This window comes from Malus sylvestris, chromosome 8, assembly GCF_916048215.2.
Source record: "Malus sylvestris chromosome 8, drMalSylv7.2, whole genome shotgun sequence".
Lineage (NCBI taxonomy): Eukaryota > Viridiplantae > Streptophyta > Magnoliopsida > Rosales > Rosaceae > Malus > Malus sylvestris.
In genome coordinates this window covers 2,196,600-2,217,016 of record NC_062267.1, presented here as the reverse complement: position 1 = coordinate 2,217,016, position 20,417 = coordinate 2,196,600, and the positions used below count along the sequence as shown (strand labels likewise).

Here is a 20,417-nt window from a genome sequence, read left to right as displayed (position 1 = left end):
AACCTTTATTCTATAAAAGGGACTCCTCACCCTCACAATTAGGAGGTCAATTCTTAGGTCATGGGAAAGAGCTCTCTCACCCTCAGAAACTCTCACCCTCTCATCCTCTTACAAATAGAGAAATACAATATCAATGTGGACGTAGCCAAACATTGGGGTGAACCACGATACATCTTGTGTTCTTTACTTTCTTGCAGATTCATGGTCGGATTTACGTTGTTCCAAGACCCCTCCGGTTTTGTGTATCAACATTTGGCGCCGTATGTGGGAATCGACACGAAAAACTATGTCAGTTCTCTTTCATTTTTTCACCTCCACCGTGAATCTGCAAAATCTGTTAAAACCCCAAAAACTCCAAAGTTCATTACTTTTCTCTACATCCAGCAAACCCCATTTGAAAAATACTCCAAAGTTCCAAAATTCTATCACTTTTCTTTAAATTGTGCGAAACCCATTTCCCAAAATCTCATCATCCCTTCATAAATTGAGCAAAACCCACCACTCAAAATCCCAAGTATTTTCGCACCAAAAATGAAGGAGTATTGGACCTCTTTAGTTTCTTTGCTAGGCGTTTTGGCCTTCTGCCAAAGCCTCCTCCAAGCAGTGTTCCCATCGGAGCTCCGCTACGCCTTCGCCAAGCTCTTCAACAAGATTTTCCACTAGTTCTCCTCCTACTACTACTTCGACATCAGGGAGATCGATGGCGTCAACACCAACGAGCTCTATAACGCCGTGCAGCTCTACCTCAAATCCACGATCTCCATCACTGGCACCCGCGTCTACCTCAACTCCACCTCCATAGTATTGGATCTCTCTCTCTTTCTCTTTCATCGTGAGCTCCTCGCCTGAAATCTCTCTCTAGATTTCGCTAATTAAGTTACCTTCCTTCCTTCTCGATCCCAAATCCTCAAAATCTGTCTGAACCGACCCATGGTTGAATCATCGCCACCTAAGCCCTAAACTTCCCAAATCGTTTCGACCCTCATCCAATCAAAAACCCAAAGCTTGATCTAGGGTTTTATCCCCCTGTTCGATTTTCGTGAATCTATGGTTCGTGTTGTTGAATTCGCCTCCGGATTGATGTTTTATCTCAAGGCGGACGATTGTGGGATCGATTACTCGCGAATTGAAAACTGAGATGGAAGGTTATAGATTTGGGGAAAGGGAAGTCAAGATGGAGAAGGCGAAGAAGCGTCTGGAGCTGAACTCGGACGAGTCAGAGACCATGTCGCGAGTTGCCATCCTAGCTCTCCAAATCGGAAAGTCGAGCTTCTACGATGCCTTCGCTCTGAGAAGTATCCAAGTCGAGCAAGTCGAGCCCGATGTCGTCATCTGTTCTTTCAAGGTTCATCCCCGCCTTATCGATAGAGATGGAACTTTGGCAAATGGTGCAATTGCAAACCTTGTTGATATAGTTGGTGGTTCCTTAGCTTATATTCCAAACCTCCCTATGAATGTTTCCGTCGACATATCCATCTCTTATGTCTCAACTGCCAAGGTTGGAATAATGGAGAGGGATTTTCTGGGTCTGAGCTCAATCAATGGTGGTGCGACTCTGAAGGAATAACCCAGTAAAGAAACCAAGAATTCAGCGGTGACAAGAATTCAGGGATGCAGTGGTCGTTTTCAAACAACCAAAAGTCGTTCTCTGGTGGGATTCAGCATCAGAAGGAACAGCAATAGAATAATAAAAGTAGAAAAAGAAAAAGAAAAAGAAAAAAAAATCATGATGTTACTAAAGAATAGAAAAAGAAAAATAAAAAGGGAAACTGATATTGGTATGCTTTTGCTTTTGCCCGGCAATGCTTTCCATTAATTCTATGTGATTAAATGGATCAGGTGCATGCAAGCACATGTGGGTTGATGACCTCCAAAGAAAGTGGTCGTGGAGCTCGTGAGTGATGACCTTCAAAGATGCGTTTTACAAATGGACAGCAGCACATAGACAGAGACATAGAGGAAGGCACAGTGGAAAACAAAAGCAAAAGTAAAAAGCAAAAGAAAAAAAAAGGAAGAAGATAAAAAAATCAGACATAATTGCGGTGGTGATGGCATGTATAAAAGGGAATTATGGGCGTGACCCATTAAGCAGAGAGTCAGATTTATTTTTGAATGATGTAATTTATTTTCCTTATATTTCAGAGACATCTGTGTAACCCCATCAGAAGGTAATCATTAAAAAAAAAAAGGCCAAGCCTAAAATAATGGGCTGGAATGTTATGTAGAGGGTGCCCAAAAAAGTCAGACCCTCTATTATCACCAACCAGGTAATCAAAAGTAATTCCAGTACTATAAAAAATTATTCGGCATCCTGCCACTATTATCACCAACCAGGTGATCAAAAGTACGCCCAGTACTCCAAAATTATTCGGCAGCCTGCCGCTATTATCACTAACCAAGTGATCAAAAGTACGTCCAGTACTACAAAAAATTATTCGGCAACCTACCGTTATTATCACCAATCAGGTGATCAAAAGTACGTCCAATACTCCAAATTTATTCAGCACATTGCCGCTATTATCACCAACCAAGTGATCAAAAGTACGCCCAGTACTCCAAAATTATTCGGCAGCCTGCCACTATTATCACCAACCAGGTGATCAAAAATACGCCCAGTACTTCAAAATTATTCAGCAGTCTGCCGTTATTATCACCAACCAGGTGATCAAAAGTACGTCTAGTATTCCAAAATTATACATGAGCATTACTCCTGTCAATCATACATAAACATTCATGAGCATCACTCATGTCAATCATGCATAAATATTCATGACCATCATTCATGTCAACATTCATGAGCATCACTCATGTCAACATTCATGAGCATCACTCATGTCAACATCCATGAGCATCACTCATGACAATCAACATAAAACATTCATGAGCATCACTCATGTCAATCAACATAAAACATTTATGAGCATCACTCATGTCAATCAACTTCGAAAGCTTCATTTACAAAGCTCCAGCTTCGAGAGCTCTAGCTTCAAAAGCTTCATTTACAAAGCTCCGGCTTCAAAAGCTTCACTTGCAAAGCTTCACCTACAAAGCTTCAGTGCAGGGTATACAAATACCACCTCTGAACAACCGCTACTTCGACCTATACATGGATTCAATTTGAAGTCTCCAACCAACATACTCTATTGACCGAAGTCTTGGGGGACTACATTATATACCATATATTGGGCCTCAATTGGGTCTCATGAAAAATACTTTGAGGACTTAGCCCATTATTTATGTACTGAAGAGCGAACCCTTATGCTATAAAATGACTCCCTCACCATCATTAGAGAGCATTGCCGCCTGCTGAGCAATCGACTCTCCGCGAGCATCACTCCTAACCCATCACTTATGTATTGAGGAGCGAGCCCTTATTCTATAAAAGGGACTCCCTCACCATCATTAGAGAGCATCGCCACCTGCTGAGCAACCGACTCGCCGCGAGCATCACTCATAACCCATCACTTATGTATTGAGGAGCGAGCCCTTATTTTATAAAAGGGACCCCCTCACCATCATTAGATAGCATCGCCGCCTGCTAAGCAATCGTCTCGCCGCGAGCATCAACTCTAGCCCATCATTTATGTATTGAGGAGCGAGCCCTTATTATATAAAAGGGACTCCCTCACCTTCAACGCCGCAAGCCGAGCCAACCAAGGCAACATAAGCTACAAGCCGAGCAGCCTCGCAACATGTACTACTTCTAGTTGAGCATCATTTCAGATTGAGCACCGTCTCATATCGAGTATTCAATTTTAGAAGACATAGACTGAATTTCAAGTCTCCAGCCAAAAGACTCTTTTGACTGAAGATTTAGGGGACTACTGTTTGTACCATACTTAGGGCCTCTGTATTTAGATCTCGTATAAATACTCGAGGGACTCAAATGTAATTATGTAATAAAGTAATGGGCAAATATGTAATAAGTGAGGAGCCCTTATTTTATAAAAGGGAATTCTCACCCTCACAAGCAAGGATATGAATATTATCCAAAAGAAAAAGTACAAAATAAGAACAAAACCCTAATGCAGTAGCGTGAAACCTGGATAATAGGATATGATTTTAGTTTCAAGATCATTATCAAAAGCAATTAGCTAGGAATGAACTCCTAATACAATTTCTAGAAACCTGCATAAAATAGGGTACATGCAATGCTCTTATTGCCTCTCCAAAGGTTTAGATGATTTGAAGGACACAATGGAGTCCCCAACCATGGTGTTGTGATAGGGTGGTTGATTGTGAGATTTTTTTTTTTTATTATTTTTTTTTGGAAGGTGGGTGGATTTAACAGAAAGAAGGGTAAAATTGGAATTATTGAGAAAAAAATTAACTGTGAGGTGCATTTAACAAATTATGGGGTGGTAATAAAACAACCTTGAATTTTTTTTCCAAATATCTAACTACTTGTATTATTATATTTGGTGTACCATGCTATGTGTTCGATATACTGAAAAATCTCTCGTTGTCCTAAAAATAGTCATTATTTACCTCAATTCATTTATGACTGGTAGATTGCCTTGTTGAATACGGATTTTTCTTCAACCTAAAGCGTATTGGATTTAACTTTCATTCATTTTATTAGTGTGGCTTATAGTAGTAATATCATTTGTAAGCAAAAAATTGTATTAAAATCATTCTAATTGTTGACTTGCATTGTATTTTATTACCGTTTGATTATTTTCTTCATACAAGCGATATAAGAAATCCAATACACTAAAACCTGAGTATTATTATTTTTTTTTTAAGAATATTATAATTACTTTGATTCATTAATCTTAGTGTGTCATTTAATGATAGATACAAAATCATGTAATGTATATTTCTCATTTTACATTCATAATATAATACTTGAAACCAACAAATTAGTTATTACAAGGAGTAGTCGATAAGTGTCTCAGCTCAAAGAAGATATGGTAATTACTAGACCTGCTCATTTGAGGTTCTTTTTTACATATTAATCTTATGATAAATTAAACTATCAATTTAAATAATTTATGTTATACCGAAACATAATAATTCTGCACAGTGTTTAAAGTATAAAAAAGTTCTCATGTGAAACTTTTCGTCTTCTTCCTCTAAACTTTTCGTTTTCTTCCTCTACCGTCTATCTCCTCCCCATTCCCTTTCTCTCTTTCTCTCTTTCGATCGTTCACTCCCCTTCTCTCCTCATGAGTTTTTTGTTTTTTCCTTTTTGCGTATGAAAAAGAGAGAGGAACCTATTTCAAAATTTTCACCGTCAGAAAATTTCATATGAAAAAGAGTTTATGCGTTCAAGAAGAAGAGTATCCCAATTTTCGAAAGCACACAGTCTCAACTCTTTTTTGTGCTTTGTAACTAACTGAATTTGAATATTATTGATAAAAGATTGGATGAAATTGGATTTGTAAAGTTGTTACGATTTTATGCAGTTGGATTTGCTAGGTTTAGATATTCAATGATGAGACTAGGTTTTGCATATAGAAATGATTCGACGAAATCTTCTGATCACTTCTTTTTTTTCTTTTTTTATCAATTAGTATTTTGTTTTCGTGTAACATGAATTAGTTAAGTTAAAAAGTTTTATCTACCGTAAGATTAACTTGAAAACTCGTACGAAAAAGTGTCTCACATGTCTCCAAAATGGAAACCATATGAGAGCACCTCTCCCGCAAATACATTAACTGGTCATATAAATCTCAAGGTGCTGCTGCCACATGCCCATAATTAATAAATCAAAATAATTGATCAAATTATAAAGACATTAATAAATTTAATTTTATAAACAAACGTGGAAAGTCTTTGGCGCAGTTTTTGGTACAGTGGGCGTTGAATTTTGTTTGTTTTTGGAGTGCACGTTTCTGTCGTTAAATGGTTTTCGTCGTTATTAGTGGATTGTGACTCCCCTCTGCACGTTTATTACTTGTCCCGCGCGCCCTTTCCCCTCAACAGGTTCTTTTTCGGATTTTTTTAATGAGGATTTTAGAAATCTGTAAATCGTGTTCGTTTATCGTATATTGTACGACAAGAATTTTCGAGATCTTCACAAAAAAAGCATCCGACAAGAATCTGTACTCCGGAGCCATCGGACTCAGCCAGCCAGCCACCAGAACTCATGCCGAGATCTCTCTCTCGAAGGCACGAAGCTTTCATGCCAAAATTTCTGGGAACACCTCCCCGGTGGCAATAGCATTTACTGACATCGTGCTTCTTTTTACCGTCGAGTAACTTTTCTTTTTGTAAGTAATTTCTTATCCAAGTATCCTTTTGTTTTCAAGTGATAAAAAAAATAGTAATTCTTCACTTTATTCAACAATTATCGGCCATTAATATTTAAATTTAAACCTTAATGATTAACAGTTACAAAATTATGTATTGTTCTATAAAAAAAGATTATGTATTATTAAATCAAGAGTAATGATAGATAGACTATCTTTTTAAATCATATTAAATCAAATGATGTGACAATTAATAATTGAATTTCATTTCTAATGATTTAAAAAAAGAATTTAAACATCAACCACCACATCATAATAGAGAAAAATAACACTTTGACGAATGCATAATGACTTTTGAAATGCAAATAACATCTCATGTTATATAACATTTATCAGCAGTTTAGATATCAAGTAACATATTCATGTTAAACAATTGATTTATTTAATATTTTTGGATATCTAAACGATATCTAATTTAAATGATTTTTGTGATGGTAGTTTTCATAAAGATTGAACAGTTTCGATTATGAAATTTCTAAAGTGAAGATACAATTTCGATTATCCCCCAAAGAAGAATGCAAATATTATTCCATATATTATAACACTTGTTTTATTAACATCTTGGTTGTTATTGTCTTAATTTCTCGTATTCCAACCTTTCTCTCGCCTTTTTCGACCTTCAGTCATCATACCTTATGTACTCTTTGTCATCTTATCTAGTCCTTTATTTACAAGATAAAAGATGAACTTGACTATGCTGGATCATCGCAACAAAAAGATTATGGGAAACAAATATGTCATCTTTGGCAAAAAAGGTAACGTGTAATTTATGTTTTGGAATGTTGAACATTTGGTTACAATTTAAAAATATTTGATTGGGTATCATTTGGTTTGTGCCATTCTAGCTTTTCCCAAAAACCTAAAAATTAAAATTTCAGCCCTTTACCAATTTTAGCTTTGCCCAAAAACCTAAACATTAAAATTAGAAACCCATTTGTCGATTTTTCTCTCAACTCTGGCTTAATTGCGGCAGCTGGCCATCGCCTAGCCATTAAGTGGGCACCTATACAATTTTTTTAGAACACTGTTGGAAGGAGTCATTTGCTAATCAAATCCCTCTTATCTAAGTTCTTTTATCTAGTATATTGTGACTCATTCTTTACTATTCTAGCATCGATCCCGTGAGACTTGAAAGTTCCTCACCAAAAGGCTCGATTGGACGTCGTTTAAGAATAATTAAAAACACCTTCGTATTTAAAAGTGATTTTGACAACATTTAACATAAAAGCTTAATAGTGTTTATAAGGCTTGTTTAGAAAATACTTTTAAAATGACTGAAATCATTTTTTGTGAAAAATATTTTTTAAACCAATTCTTCATAAAAACACAAGTGAATCTTGAAAAAGTACTGGAAGTGCTTTCTGCTAGAAACAGCAATTATGTGCTTCTTCCAAAGCACTTTTGAAAACATATTTTTGGGTTTCTAAAGCACTTAAAGTGCTTATTCGACGAAGCACGTTCAAGTACATTGAGACTCAAAAATATTATTTCTAAATATGCTTTCAGTCATTTTAAAATCACATCTAACCAATTATGAACAAAATGTACTTCTCACGTAAGAATTCTCAAACATACCCTAATCTTTTTACACTACCACACTAAGTATAATAATTGCTTAATTTTACACTTTAGAATATGTTTTTAAGTTAGAATATTCTATCTTATTAGAATATTCTATCTTATTATTTTGAGGAGAAAAAAAAAATTGTTATTGGTTTAGTTTTATAATCAGAGTAAATTGTAACAATTGTTTCTCAACTTTAATCAAATTAGAGCAATAGTCTCTCAACTAAAAATTCATTACTATTGGCCTCTCAACTCATCAAAACATGTAACTATGATCATTTTCGTCAAGTTCGTCAAAATTATGTCAAAATGAGTTATGTTGGAATAATTATTGCTACAATTGAGTTAAAGTTAAGGGATCATTGCTCCAATTAGATTAAAATTGAGGAACCATTCCTCCAACTGAATTAAAGTTGAGGGACAATTAATACAATTTTTCTTATTTGATTTTCCATATTTACCCCTTGATTTAGCCTCACGTGCATGACATGTGATTTATTTTGACGAAAGTTTCAACTAAGTTGACGAAAATGACTATAGTTGCACGTTATGATGAGTTGATGGACCAATAATAATGAATTTTTAGTTAAAATACTATTGCTGCAATTTATTCTTATAATCATCATCGTCATCATCATCATTATCATTATTGAGATCGTAAGTTTTTAACAAAAAGTAAAACAAAAAATCTTTTTTTTTTTTGGGAAGACAACAAAAATCTTTCACCATGAAGTAACATGTGCGGCCATGCCGTATTTTAACAGAATTAAAAAAAGATTAAAAACCCAATTAAAGTTAAAAATGGAAAAGTAAATATTATCTCAGCCTCTACACAGTCTACGTGGCACCGCATCTCAATCTCCCATGAACAATTTCCCACCACTCTCCCACCACCACCACGTCCACCACCAAAGTTTCCCGTTTCCGGAAACGGAAACAACAACCCACCCACCGTCCCTCTTCTCTCACCACCGTCGTCCCCACCAAGGAATTTAATTCCCTCTCCCTTTCCCAATGCGGAGGAATAACACACCCAACTCCCACCCAAATTAGATGTTACTTGCTCCGATTCCTTTTCCTAATCCCATTGGCATCGGAATCTCCCAGATTATTCCCCTCGAATCCGATTCCCTCTTATCATCCCTCCCATTCCCTCCTCTTCCCAAATGCCTATTTAAAACCACCATGCGTGTTCCCAAGAAACCCGTTTCCTTCTGCCTCTCTCTGTTTTCTCCCGACCTTTCCGCTGCCTCCCCTTCCTCTCTCTCTCCCCGCCTCCGCTCTCGCTCTCCCGGTAAACGAAAAGGCATTCACACGATAGGTCCGTTCTTGTTGTCGTCCTCGTTTTTTCTTACAAAAAATTTCAAATTTTTAGCCATTTTTTGAGCTTTTGAAGCGTGAGTTTTGCGAGGGCTGTGTCTGCATTTACGTGTCGCTGGTGGGTTTTTGTTGGTTTGGGATTTTACCTTGTTATCTGGCGTGAAGCTTTTTAGAAGTTCGTAGGAGGAGAGGGCTGTAAGTATTGTGGGGGGGGGGGGGGGGGGGCGCGGTTTGAACAGCGATAAAAGAGAGAGCAAACAGCACAGAGCTTTTCTTTTAATTTTGAGAAAACTGGAAATTTTAGGTCTCCTGGAGCGTAGCTGGGAGGATTCGTGGAGTCGGAACTTAACCTGGTGCACTGTGCGCTCACTTTTGTCTGGCACTGGGGGTAAGTTTCCCGAATCCCGGGTTCTCTGTTCGTAGAAATGGGGTCTTCTTCTTCTGGTTTGTTCCTTCTTCGTCTTCATTTTCCAACAGAAAATGGGGTTTCTGTAAGAAAATGATTTCCGAAATGGGTCAGGTCAAGAATGATGAAAAAAATGAGGACTTTCGAGCTGTTTTATTGAAAAGTACCGTATACAATCATAATCTGAAGCTGTTAATGTATATATGGTGCATCATGCTTTAGTTGAATGAAAATGTCATCGTTTTCAATCACCATCAGAAGCTCTAATTTTTGCTCCACTCCTATAAACTAACAGGAGGTTATCAATTGCATGCCAGCTATTCGATGGAAAGGGGCCACGAGACTGCTGTAGGAGGTGACAAGCCATCACATTTTGCAACTATGGGCTCGACGGATGGTGGTCAGAAACCATGTGTGTGGTCATCTCCCCAAGGAGGATGTAAAATAGACTTAAGAAAGCAGATTTTCTGCAACAGATCGTTGAATATGAAGAATATTGTCGCGGTGGGATTTGATATGGATTACACATTGGCACAGTACAAGCCGGAAACCTTTGAGTCTCTTGCATACGATGGAACTATCCGAAAGTTGGTGTATGATCTAGGATACCCTCGTGAGGTTCGTCTGTTCTATCCTTTGTTCTTTCCATTTCAGGAAGACATTATGTTGCTGACATGTCATATATTATTTTGGTTTCATATTGCGATTAAACCAGTAGCAAACATCATTGCTACCATTTTAAAATATGAGCGATTCGTAGTATGTTGATTAACAATAATTACCTGGCGCAGTTGCTGAATTGGTCCTTCGATTGGACATATATGGTCAGAGGGTTGGTTCTGGATAAGAAGAGAGGCAACATCCTGAAGGTGATCCCGTTGATTATGGTTTTTTGATGTTTTATGTGGTCATTCCAAGTCAGGTTGGATTTCTATTCTTTATTGCATTGTGAATCTCTGTGTGAATACTTGTATTACATGGATGTGCAGATGGATCGACATAAGTATGTGAAAGTTGCTTACCATGGATTCAAAGAGTTATCTAAGGAAGATAAAGTTAACACCTATGGAAATACATTAATACGGGATTCCTTTGACGAGCCAGATTATATTATCATTGATACTCTCTTTGCTCTAGCTGAAGCTTACATGTTTGCCCAACTGGTTGACTTCAAAGACAAAAATCCAGGAAAAATTCCAGAGGGTGTTGAGTAAGAATACGACTTGCTCCGTGGTCCATGGATGGTAAAATTCTTTGATATCAATATTTATTTTGTTTTTTTTCTTTTCAGTTATGCTGTTATGTACAAGGATGTTCGAGCTGCTGTTGATTTGTGCCACCGTGATGGAACTTTAAAGCAAATGGTGGCAAATGACCCTCAGCGGTAAGGATATAAACATTGTGTATTAGTTTCACATAATGCAGATTAATCAATAATTGAATGGTAAAACAATCTTACTTGGTCTTCATGATTAATGCTACAAGGTATATTAATGAAGATACCTCCATAGTTCCTATGCTCAAAATGCTGAGAGATTCTGGCCGTGCTACATTCCTGGTGACAAACAGGTATTTGTGCTTCTTTTATATCTGTTTAATTAAATTTGAGAATTTTATATGTTTTTGCTGATAATCTATAACACACATTTTTCTTATAAATTTGTTTACGTCTTACAGTTTATGGGACTACACAAACATTGTGATGAATTTCCTTTGCGAGTCACGTACAGTGGATGGTAGTAGAAAATGCAATTTCGACTGGCTTAAATACTTTGATGTTGTCATCACTGGCAGGTCATGATTTTTCCTTTCCTCTAAGCGTTCTTTGTTGTTATTCTTTACCATATATCACTACTTTATTAATTCCTTAATTGGAGATTGCTAATCTGGATTTCAATTGCCCTACCCTTTGACATGGTGTAGGTTTTTATGAGTTATGCTGTTTATCATTATGTTCACCATCTCTGAATTTGCTAAGCATTTGCCATCTACACCGCCTATGTCATAGTAACTATCATTTTACTAACCATTAGAAGTGGTTACCTATGCAGTGCAAAGCCAAGCTTCTTTCATGATGGTAACCGTGCTAATCTGTTTGAGGTAGAACTCGAGTCAGGGATGCTAATCAATACTGATAATGGTTCTCCTATGGCTCAGGTTGGTATGCTAATGTTGATAATTCATTGTATGTCGCATTATACACTTGTATCCTCTTATTTAATCTAGTTTTATTAATTAATTTCATATTCCAAAAGGTTGGAAGTTCTTCACCTGCACCTACGTTATCGTTGAAGGGACAGAAGAAGGCTTGTAGAGTTTTCCAGGTACTCTTTTAAATATTTAGTGCATTATAGGATCATATTAATAGCTTTATCTGAATAGTTTATTTTCTATAACAAAACCTTCCATTTTTCTGATTATTGTGTTAATTATTTCAACTTGAGTAATAGTGCCTTTGACATTGTTTCAGGGAGGCAGCGTTGGCCATCTTCATAAACTGCTTTCAATTGAGTCAAGTTCACAGGTGAACTATTCTTTCCTGGAAGTACATCAGTTGCAAGAAAAACCGATGCTACCAACAAACTTGGGTCTAATATTTTACACATTTTTCATAGGTTCTTTATGTTGGTGACCATATATATGGAGATATTTTGCGCAGCAAAAAGGTTCTTGGTACTGAGTCTTCTAATTTCCTTTTTTTTTTTTTCCCGATTTCAGTTATCTGTGTCACTTCTTTAAACAATGTGCATGTTTTCTTTCTTCTACGTTGCTTCCCCAAATGTGATCATATTTTCCCTAATTTCTTGTCTTTATGGATAGGGTGGAGAACAATGCTTGTCGTTCCAGAGCTAGAGAGGGAGGTTGAACTCCTATGGGAATTGAGAGATACCCGCAAGGTCTTTCTAAAACTTCTTGTGAAACTGCTGTAATGTAGTATCATGATCAACAAGCTAACTTGTATGCTGGTTCATACAGCAACTTCGATTGTTGAGGAATGAACGCGATCTAATTGAAGACAAAATACATCATCTAAAGTGGTCTCTCAAGTCAGTGTTCATCTAGAATTCTATAGTACTTTTATTTATTAAATTTTCAATTGTGAGCGAAAATTTACACAGAAATGCTATTGCCCTTATCAGATTTGATGATTTTAGTACTGTGGAGAAGCAAAAATTATCTTCTGAATGCAATGCTTTGGAGGTAAGCCTGTTAAACTTGCCGAGTAAAGTTTATTTCAGATGTTGCTCAACAGTTGTGAAATTCGTATTTATACTTCTTAATGGCTTGATTTTATAGTTTCAAAGAGATCAAGTGCGTTTCGCCCATCAACAGGCTCAACGTGAATGTCACCAAATGGTAGTGATTCTCTTGTACAACATGAAACATGCTTCCTAGTTCTGAGGCTTTAGTCCAGTGGTATATGAGTTTGGTTTCAAGAATATTGACTTGTGGTTTGCTTACATTTGCAGTTTCATAAGATCTGGGGGCAACTCATGAAGACTGGCTATCAGAACTCCCGCTTTTCCCATCAGGTGCGGTGTAAAATGGCGTCAACCTTTAAAAAAAAACACACATTCTTACTTAAGCCTTTTTCTCTAAGATGGCATCAATTGGAACTGTGTTTTCATGATGCAGGTCGAGAGATTTGCCTGCCTTTATACTAGCCAAGTTTCCAACTTGAGTCTCTACTCTCCCGACAAATACTACAGGCCGAGCGAAGACTACATGCCCCATGAATTCGATATTCTTTCCCTGTGAAGCATGTTTGCTTCGTGATAAGAAGACGCGAGCATCTATGGATGATCTAGGTGAACTGTAAATGATTTGCTCCAATAGAGAACTGTAAATTAAGTGCTTAAAAGCCCTTTACTTTTCTTTGCCCCATATGTGGTACAAACTTTTCTGCATTCTGAATGAAATGTTTCTTGCATATTATGACTATCCTCCGATTCACTTTGATTTCTTTCTCTCGAGATGATCTAGGTTGTTAGGGACTTGTTTGGAAGTGTATTATGCAAAAGCATTTGGAAGTGCTTTTCTAGAAAGTGGTTCTTGACATAGATGCACTTTTTAAGTTTGGCTTTTTAGCTATAACCCTGAGATTAGCTTAACTCTTCAATTTGGTTACTGACAACGAAAATGGATAGAAGTGGTCCCTGAGACTGTTGACCATGAATCATTTTGGTCACGTGAACGATTATGTGATCACCCTTTTAAGGGTATTTTTGATATTGATGGATTTTTTACGGAAAGATTACAACAGACAAACTCAGGGACTTTTATCGATTTTCATTGTCGATAACTAAAGTAAGGAGTTATGCCAAAATATTTTTAAGTGCTTTTGTTTGTAGAAAAAGTGCTTCCAGAAACAGTGCAAATGCTTTTGTATCTGATGAAGTTTGAATTTTGACAACCACGAAAATTCTTGTATAAGATTTATTACCAATTTCCAATCTGTAACAAATTCATACTCCACTCGTGGGATCTTTTATAAAGCATCCGTCACTGAGTTTTGCAGCTTGTTTTCTTCAATTTAACAAGCTTATCATACCAATAACAATCTGGCTCAACTTTTAGACCAACTTCACCAGGCATTTCCAATCCGCCAGATAGCTCGTAATCTTTATCCGGCATCGTCGTCGAGCTTAACGCAGAATCGCAGATGCAGAGCAATGCAGAGCTTAACGCAGATACCGGTGGTCTGTGTGAAGACTACGTCGTTGTTCTTCATATCTAATGTTCATCTTGTCGCTCGAGATCTTGTATTTCAATTGGCTCAGGGAATATTTCACTTGATAACCTTTTGTGTGATGCAGAGGATTCCCGTTTTAAGCCACTGATACTCTCTCTGCTCGTGTGGCCAGGAGCGGTGGCGCTATCTGATGAGCTCTGCTGCCAGCTACCAAAGAAAGCAGTGCTCCAGGATCTTCTCGATGAAGCTGTTCGCAGCCTTGCAGAGCTGGAACTCTCTTCCCTCACCACCTTTAGAGGGTTTTCCAATGCCTTAAGGATGTATTTCATCGGGGGACGCTTAGATGGCTTGGGGTTGAGGCAGGACCTGGCCACGATTGCCATGGCCCAAACTTCTTCCAATAGATCTTCATCTACTATCAGAGATGGGTCAACAATCTTATTCAACAGTTCCTTGTCATATATGCTGATGTAGCGCACCGTGTGATCCAACAACTCCCTTGTAGACGAATCATCAGATTTGCTGATGCCAAGCTTACCCGTTACAAGCTCAAGCAAAACCTTCCCAAAACAGTATACATCATATGAGCAAGCAGCTGATGCCGAGGCTGTCCATGCAGAAAGAAACGAAAACTAATTAATCTATTGAACGAGAAATATAAGGACCCAAGACTTGAGAGGTTTAACTGGGAAGCGAGATACAGGAACGAAATTTTCAGAAAAAAAGTTTCAAGTAGATTTACGTACCATAAGGGCTTTGTTCCAAGGTTCTGCATAAGACAGAACGGAAACTGTGATTATGCTTCTCATATATTATCCACGACTGAAGTATAATTTGATGAAAAAATGCTAAAGATTGCATATGTTAGGAATGCAGGGCTACTCATAAGGAACACTTACTGTTGTTTCCGCAACAATCTCGTGATCACATTTGGGTTACCATCCCCTTCTTGCACACGGACCTCACTCCAGCTTCCAAGCCGGACCTCAAATTTATCATCGAGAAGTATACTGCTTGCTTGAACATCTCTTCAACAACCAAAAATAAACTTTCAATCGCTTGTCAACTAACTAAAATTAGCAAAATACAGCACAATTAAGCATGAAGTAAAAAACTATAGTCAGTCAGGGAACTACAGTCTCGAATGAAAGGTACCAAGTGGTGTAACCATAAACTATCAACCACAAGGCATGCTTTGCCTTCGGTTTCAATAGTTGTATTTGTAACCATTCACTATCATTACGGAATCTTTATTTTGATAGACTAAGCAGGTTTATTAGACATATTTAACTTGAGCCAAAAAATACTACATTTTATTAGTACGAGGACTCGAAATCACTATAATTCATGAACAATGTCTGTAAGATGTGACAATAGCTGAAAGCAAGATGAGGAATACCTGTGAACGAGCGGTGGGCTGCATTCATGATGTAGGTAAGCTAGGATTTCAGCAGCTCCAATTGCAATTTTTAATCTTGTAATCCAATCCAGGGACTGTAAATTGCCATCTCCTAAGTTGGTAACCCTGTGCAAGGAACTAGCCAAGTCTCCATTTGGCATGTATTTGTAAACCAGAAGCTTCTCGCTCTCATGCTCTAAGCAGTGACCCAAAAGTGGCACCAATCTCGTATGTGAAACCTTGCTGAATAAATCCATTTCTATCGTGTATGATTCTTTCTTTACGGAATGCAAATTTACCCTTTTGATAACTACAGGGGTTCCACTCGCCAAGGATCCTCGGTATATGTCTCCAGAGTGTCCATGTTTTATAAGATTTGCTTCACTGAAAGCAGAAGTGGAATGGAGAATCTGCTCATACGTAAATGAATCTCCTCGACCTGATGCATCGATGAGATCTTTGGGGAGTGAAGGGTCATCTCCTTCTGGAACAGGCCCAACATTTGCACTTCCACGTTGATTTGTGCCTTTATTGCACATTTTCAGGAGCACTACCAGAACCAGTACCAAAATCACAATGAAGCCGAGTCCACCAAATATCCCAACCAATATAAATGTTAATCGGTTCTTGCTCTTTGATTCAGGTTCTAGGAAAGGTGGCTGAGCTGGTTCTAGGGCCCCAAAATCATCGAAACTTAAACCCCTCCCTTCATAAAACTGCCTACAATCCTGCAAACTCTTTTGATTTGGTACAATCTGTAGGCAATTTCCAGTAAGAGTATCATTGCTTTGACTATCCTCTAATACCTTGCCTTGGAAAAAATTATCAGACAAATCGATTGAGCCAAATTTCCCAACAGGAAATGTAAGATTTCCATATAACAGATTATGAGAAAGGTTGAACACAGCGCCACTAACACTAGCATTTGAACCCAGGCTCGGTAGAGTTCCTGTAAAATTGTTGCGGGATACATCGAGAAATCGCAAACTGGGAAGTGACCACAAGGCACCAGGAAGAGCACCATCAAATTTATTCCGACTCAGAACCAGAACTTCCAGCTGAACAAGACTCGAAAACAAACCCTCCGGCAATGGACCTTCCACAGCATTATCTCCAATACCCATCCTCCTCAAACTCCTCAACCCTCTCAGTTCCACAGGCAATGACCCAGACAAAGTGTTCTTGCTAAGATCAAGCTCAACCAACCGGGAAAGGTTACTAAACTGAACCGGAATCGAATCGGTGAGACTATTATCAGACAAGTCCAAGAACTTAAGCCTTGAAAGGGTTCCCAAACCTGGTGGAACCGACCCAGATAAGAAGTTTGAAGAAAGGTCAAGACTTTCAAGCTTTCCAAGATTGGCAAAGCCAGAAGGTATGGACCCAGTAATCGCATTCCTCGAAAGATCAAGAATTTCCAACTCTGTTATGTTTATCAACGCAGAAGGTAAAATCCCAGTAATATCATTGCCAGATAAATACAAAGAAGTAAGATTTTTCAAATTACCAAGCGACTGGGGAATAGAACCAATGACTGACGCAGACCTAAGGTCGAGCACCTGGAGTGCACCAAGTCTTTGGCCAAACCAGTCGGGTATGGACCCAGGAAGCGCGAACCCGGAGGCGTTGAAAGAAGCCAAGAGGGTGATATTAGCCAGTGAATCGACGGAGAACCGGGGGTTTTGCTGGCCCACTCGGGTTCGCCTCAAACCGGACACGGTAATTCCAGTGACACGGCCATTCTTGCTGCATGTGACTCCGGTCCAGGATGAACATGGGTCGGCCTTTCTGGGCCAGTTTTTGCTTCTGAGACCCAACGAAGACCGGAGCTCCAGTAACGCCGACCGCTCCATGTCGGAGCTCAAAGAACCCTGCTGCGCAAAACCACTCTGAATCACGAACAAGATTAACGCTACGGCAAAGGCGCCGACTTGGGCTCTCGCCCCCATTGCCGTTTTAGTTACAGATAACAACTTCATGGTCGTCAATGGAAATTCTTCTCCGTCTTGGTCTCCACCATTTCTCTGATAATTCTTCTTTTCTCTACCAAGATTAAAAATTTCAGCAACTCAAGAAAACCCACCAACCAAAATTGCGAACTTCAAAGACCCAACAAACAAAACTGAAAATTAAGAGTACTCTGCGAAAAGAGAGTGGGTTTGAAACTTCGAAGGAGGAGGAGGTAGACCATTTAATGAGAGAGAGGAGCAGTGAGGAGTGCGCCCGCTCAACCAACGGCCAAGGCTGTGTCTATGTCTTTGTATTGTGGAGTCACTGTCAGAGCCACCGGAAGCCATTAATGAAGCCATGTTCAGTTTCAGTTATGGCTTTTGGTTGTGTGGTTGAAAATATTGAAATATTGATATTTAGTTTTTGGAAAGAAAAATGCCAAGACACTCTTTGAGATTATTGTAATTAACTTGGAAAGATAGTAAGAGAATTCTCTTAAAAGTAAGATTCTCGGTAAACTCTTTACCATTGTTCCAAAGGAAAACTAATAAAAAATACTTGAAAGCTTTGAGTTTTAACGATAAGGACAAAATAAAAGGTAAAATGAATAATATCAATATTGATTTTTTAGTATACAAATGTGATTTTTTGTTAAAATGAACAGTACCGAGAGTTTTTCGTTAAATTTCCCTTGTTCCAATTGAATTAAAATTAAATGATCATTGTTACAATTTACTTTATATAATATTATGAAAAATATGAGGTGTCTGACAATTTATATTGAGAAATGCTAAGGAGACTCCACCTCATATTTTTAACATGATATTTTATGATGTTTTGCACAAAATTTAACATTAAATTATAAGACGACAAAAAGTCGATAAAAATCACACTTTGAGAGTATTCTTCGTATTTCTCTTTCTCTAATTACTATTTTGATCTTTGTACTTTGGTATTGTGTTTGGATTGGAGAGGATCACATCACATTTTTATTAAACAGACCATCATCTTTTTCTTTTAAGCGCGTCTTTGCCTTTGATTTTTCTTCTCTCTTTTTCCATATGGAGTTATTGACACCTTTAGCCTCATGTCACATACTTCCACAAAATATTTGGCCAGAATGATAGTGATATCTAGTGTTTTTTGTTCCAAATTCAATTAAGATAAGCTCAGATAAGTCATTTTCTTATGAAAAAGTTTAATTAATGTTGCTTTCTTGTGAATTTGGACGAATAATTCAAGTTTGAAACTTCTTTTAATGTTGTAAATAAAATGTCGGTATTACCAGTATGATATGGTACTTTATGAATTTCACTGAAGAACAAAATATGACACTATGTTGACCTTGAATTTTTTTTTTAATCTTTATTTCTTTAAGGATGATCTTTGTGTTTTTCTTGAGTTACTCGTGCATGTTTTTCATCAAAAACGAAAAAATAAAAATAAATGTAAGTTCATCTAATTAACAACCAGATAAAATTACATATGTTTTTTTGGAAACAAAAAGTTTGAGAAGATATTGACTTCTCTCCGCATATTCACAATCTTGAATTGGATGGACTTACGTAAAAGTACATATGTTGCTAGTTATTGACTCACGTAATTAGATAAGAATTTGGGCAAATATCAAGATATTATCCCCAAATTTAGTATTAAAAGTTTAAGTACCTAACTATTAGTTAATTGGTGAGAGACCAAGACTTTTTTAACACCTACACTTTGAATAACTCTTTATTGGTCCTCAACTTGAACAAAAGTAGAGTTAAATGATTATTCTAAGGACTTTTATGTGCTTTTGATGATTATTCAATTAAAGAAAAATGCTAATTGAGGGAGTCTGTTTACAGTGAGACTCTTTATAAACTCTCTGTCATCTCATATTTTTACCACATGTTTTATAATGTTGACACGATAATTAACGCAACTGTGAGAAAATAGACAGTCTAAGAAGAATCCCTAAAAGATGAGACTGACTACGTCAAACATATCTTACTCTGACTCTCACACGAATGAACATGGCGGCCCGAAATTGAGTAAAAGAGCAGCCCATCACCTTTCCTTTATTTTAATAAGGGGTGTGCAATCCACACACCCCTTTTTACTTATCACACCCCTTTTTACTTATCACACACCCTTTGTTAAATTATGTCCGTTGATCTTCTTCAATTCATCCGATCCGACGGCTGAAAACTAAAAAAAATGTGAGAGAAGTAAAAAGGGGTGTGTGAATATCACACCCCCTTAATAATTGTGATCAAGAGCACACATCGACCCACTAATCATCATCTCATCCGGTCAGAAGAAAACAAAAATAGGAGCTTTCTTCCCATTCCAAATCTTAGCATTCCTCTTCATGTAAATTATGTAAATTAATTTATCAAAGTAATGATGTGAAGAAAATAAAATTCAAAGTGGAAAACTATAAATTTCCTTGGGGCCACAAAGGGATTTAGAAAAGTATGATGGCGGCCAACAATTATGTTCTTAGTCAAATATTAACTCCAAAAATGCAAAAATTATGAATTGTCCGGTCAAAATATGAAATGGGCAAATAATAAAGCGATGGGAATGACATAAAGGCCAAAAGCAAGTCTCCCACTCCCACAAACAAAAGGGAGAAAAAAACAACGACTTTGTGGGAAAATGATTGTGGCCTACGTGGCATTTTTATCCACGGAGTCCGACATTGACCCGACAGCCTCCGCGTCAAAATCATTGCAAAATGAAATTTCTTAGTTATCGGCATTTTGTCTTTTAATATTATGAAAACTAATAAAAAATATTTGAAAATTTTGAGTTTTAATGGTAATGATAAAATAAAGGGTAAAT

At 37.5% G+C, this 20,417-nt stretch overlaps 3 protein-coding genes across 6 annotated transcripts; 2 read left to right on the top strand and 1 right to left on the bottom strand.

The window, feature by feature from the left end:
• The first annotated feature begins 786 nt into the window (after nt 1-786).
• LOC126633333 (uncharacterized) lies at nt 787-1,620 on the top strand. The gene has a single exon (XM_050303913.1). It carries the CDS (start codon nt 1,139-1,141, stop codon nt 1,565-1,567), a length of 429 nt encoding a protein of 142 aa, XP_050159870.1. The 5' UTR covers nt 787-1,138; the 3' UTR covers nt 1,568-1,620.
• A 7,034-nt stretch (nt 1,621-8,654) lies between these two features.
• On the top strand, nt 8,655-13,488 carry LOC126631908 (uncharacterized). 4 transcript variants are annotated; one of them, XM_050302105.1, is made up of 17 exons: nt 8,655-9,141; nt 9,842-10,164; nt 10,338-10,415; nt 10,536-10,756; nt 10,838-10,930; nt 11,032-11,115; nt 11,224-11,340; nt 11,598-11,703; nt 11,802-11,870; nt 12,017-12,070; nt 12,162-12,219; nt 12,367-12,443; nt 12,523-12,593; nt 12,687-12,747; nt 12,844-12,903; nt 13,017-13,079; nt 13,183-13,488. In XM_050302105.1, the coding sequence occupies exons 1-17, from the start codon at nt 8,874-8,876 to the stop codon at nt 13,303-13,305; spliced, it is 1,926 nt and encodes a 641-aa protein (XP_050158062.1). In that variant the 5' UTR covers nt 8,655-8,873; the 3' UTR covers nt 13,306-13,488. The 4 variants fall into 4 exon arrangements, with proteins under 4 accessions (XP_050158062.1, XP_050158065.1, XP_050158064.1 ...); XM_050302108.1 differs by having other exon boundaries at nt 8,994-9,141; nt 9,864-10,164; XM_050302107.1 differs by having other exon boundaries at nt 9,005-9,528; nt 9,864-10,164.
• A 463-nt stretch (nt 13,489-13,951) lies between these two features.
• On the bottom strand, nt 13,952-18,019 carry LOC126631907 (probable LRR receptor-like serine/threonine-protein kinase At2g16250). The gene is made up of 4 exons (XM_050302104.1): nt 15,639-18,019; nt 15,139-15,267; nt 14,986-15,008; nt 13,952-14,846 (listed from the first exon to the last, which is right to left on the bottom strand). The coding sequence occupies exons 1-4, from the start codon at nt 17,615-17,617 to the stop codon at nt 14,281-14,283; spliced, it is 2,697 nt and encodes an 898-aa protein (XP_050158061.1). The 5' UTR covers nt 17,618-18,019; the 3' UTR covers nt 13,952-14,280.
• Nucleotides 18,020-20,417: the final 2,398 nt, after the last annotated feature.

Excerpts from the sequence above, each read along its gene's own strand:
- LOC126633333 (XM_050303913.1), top strand. The coding sequence starts at position 1,139 with ATGGAAGGTTATAGATTTGGGGAAAGGGAAGTCAAGATGGAGAAGGCG.
- LOC126631908 (XM_050302105.1), top strand. The coding sequence starts at position 8,874 with ATGTTACTTGCTCCGATTCCTTTTCCTAATCCCATTGGCATCGGAATC. Across the intron at positions 10,165-10,337 it reads ATCTAGGATACCCTCGTGAG|TTGCTGAATTGGTCCTTCGA; the intron begins GTTCGTCTGTTC and ends TACCTGGCGCAG. Across the intron at positions 12,071-12,161 it reads CAATTGAGTCAAGTTCACAG|GTTCTTTATGTTGGTGACCA; the intron begins GTGAACTATTCT and ends CATTTTTCATAG.
- LOC126631907 (XM_050302104.1), bottom strand. The coding sequence starts at position 17,617 with ATGAAGTTGTTATCTGTAACTAAAACGGCAATGGGGGCGAGAGCCCAA. Across the intron at positions 15,009-15,138 it reads AGATTGTTGCGGAAACAACA|AACCTTGGAACAAAGCCCTT; the intron begins GTAAGTGTTCCT and ends TGTCTTATGCAG. Across the intron at positions 14,847-14,985 it reads CTTGGAACAAAGCCCTTATG|CCTCGGCATCAGCTGCTTGC; the intron begins GTACGTAAATCT and ends CTGCATGGACAG.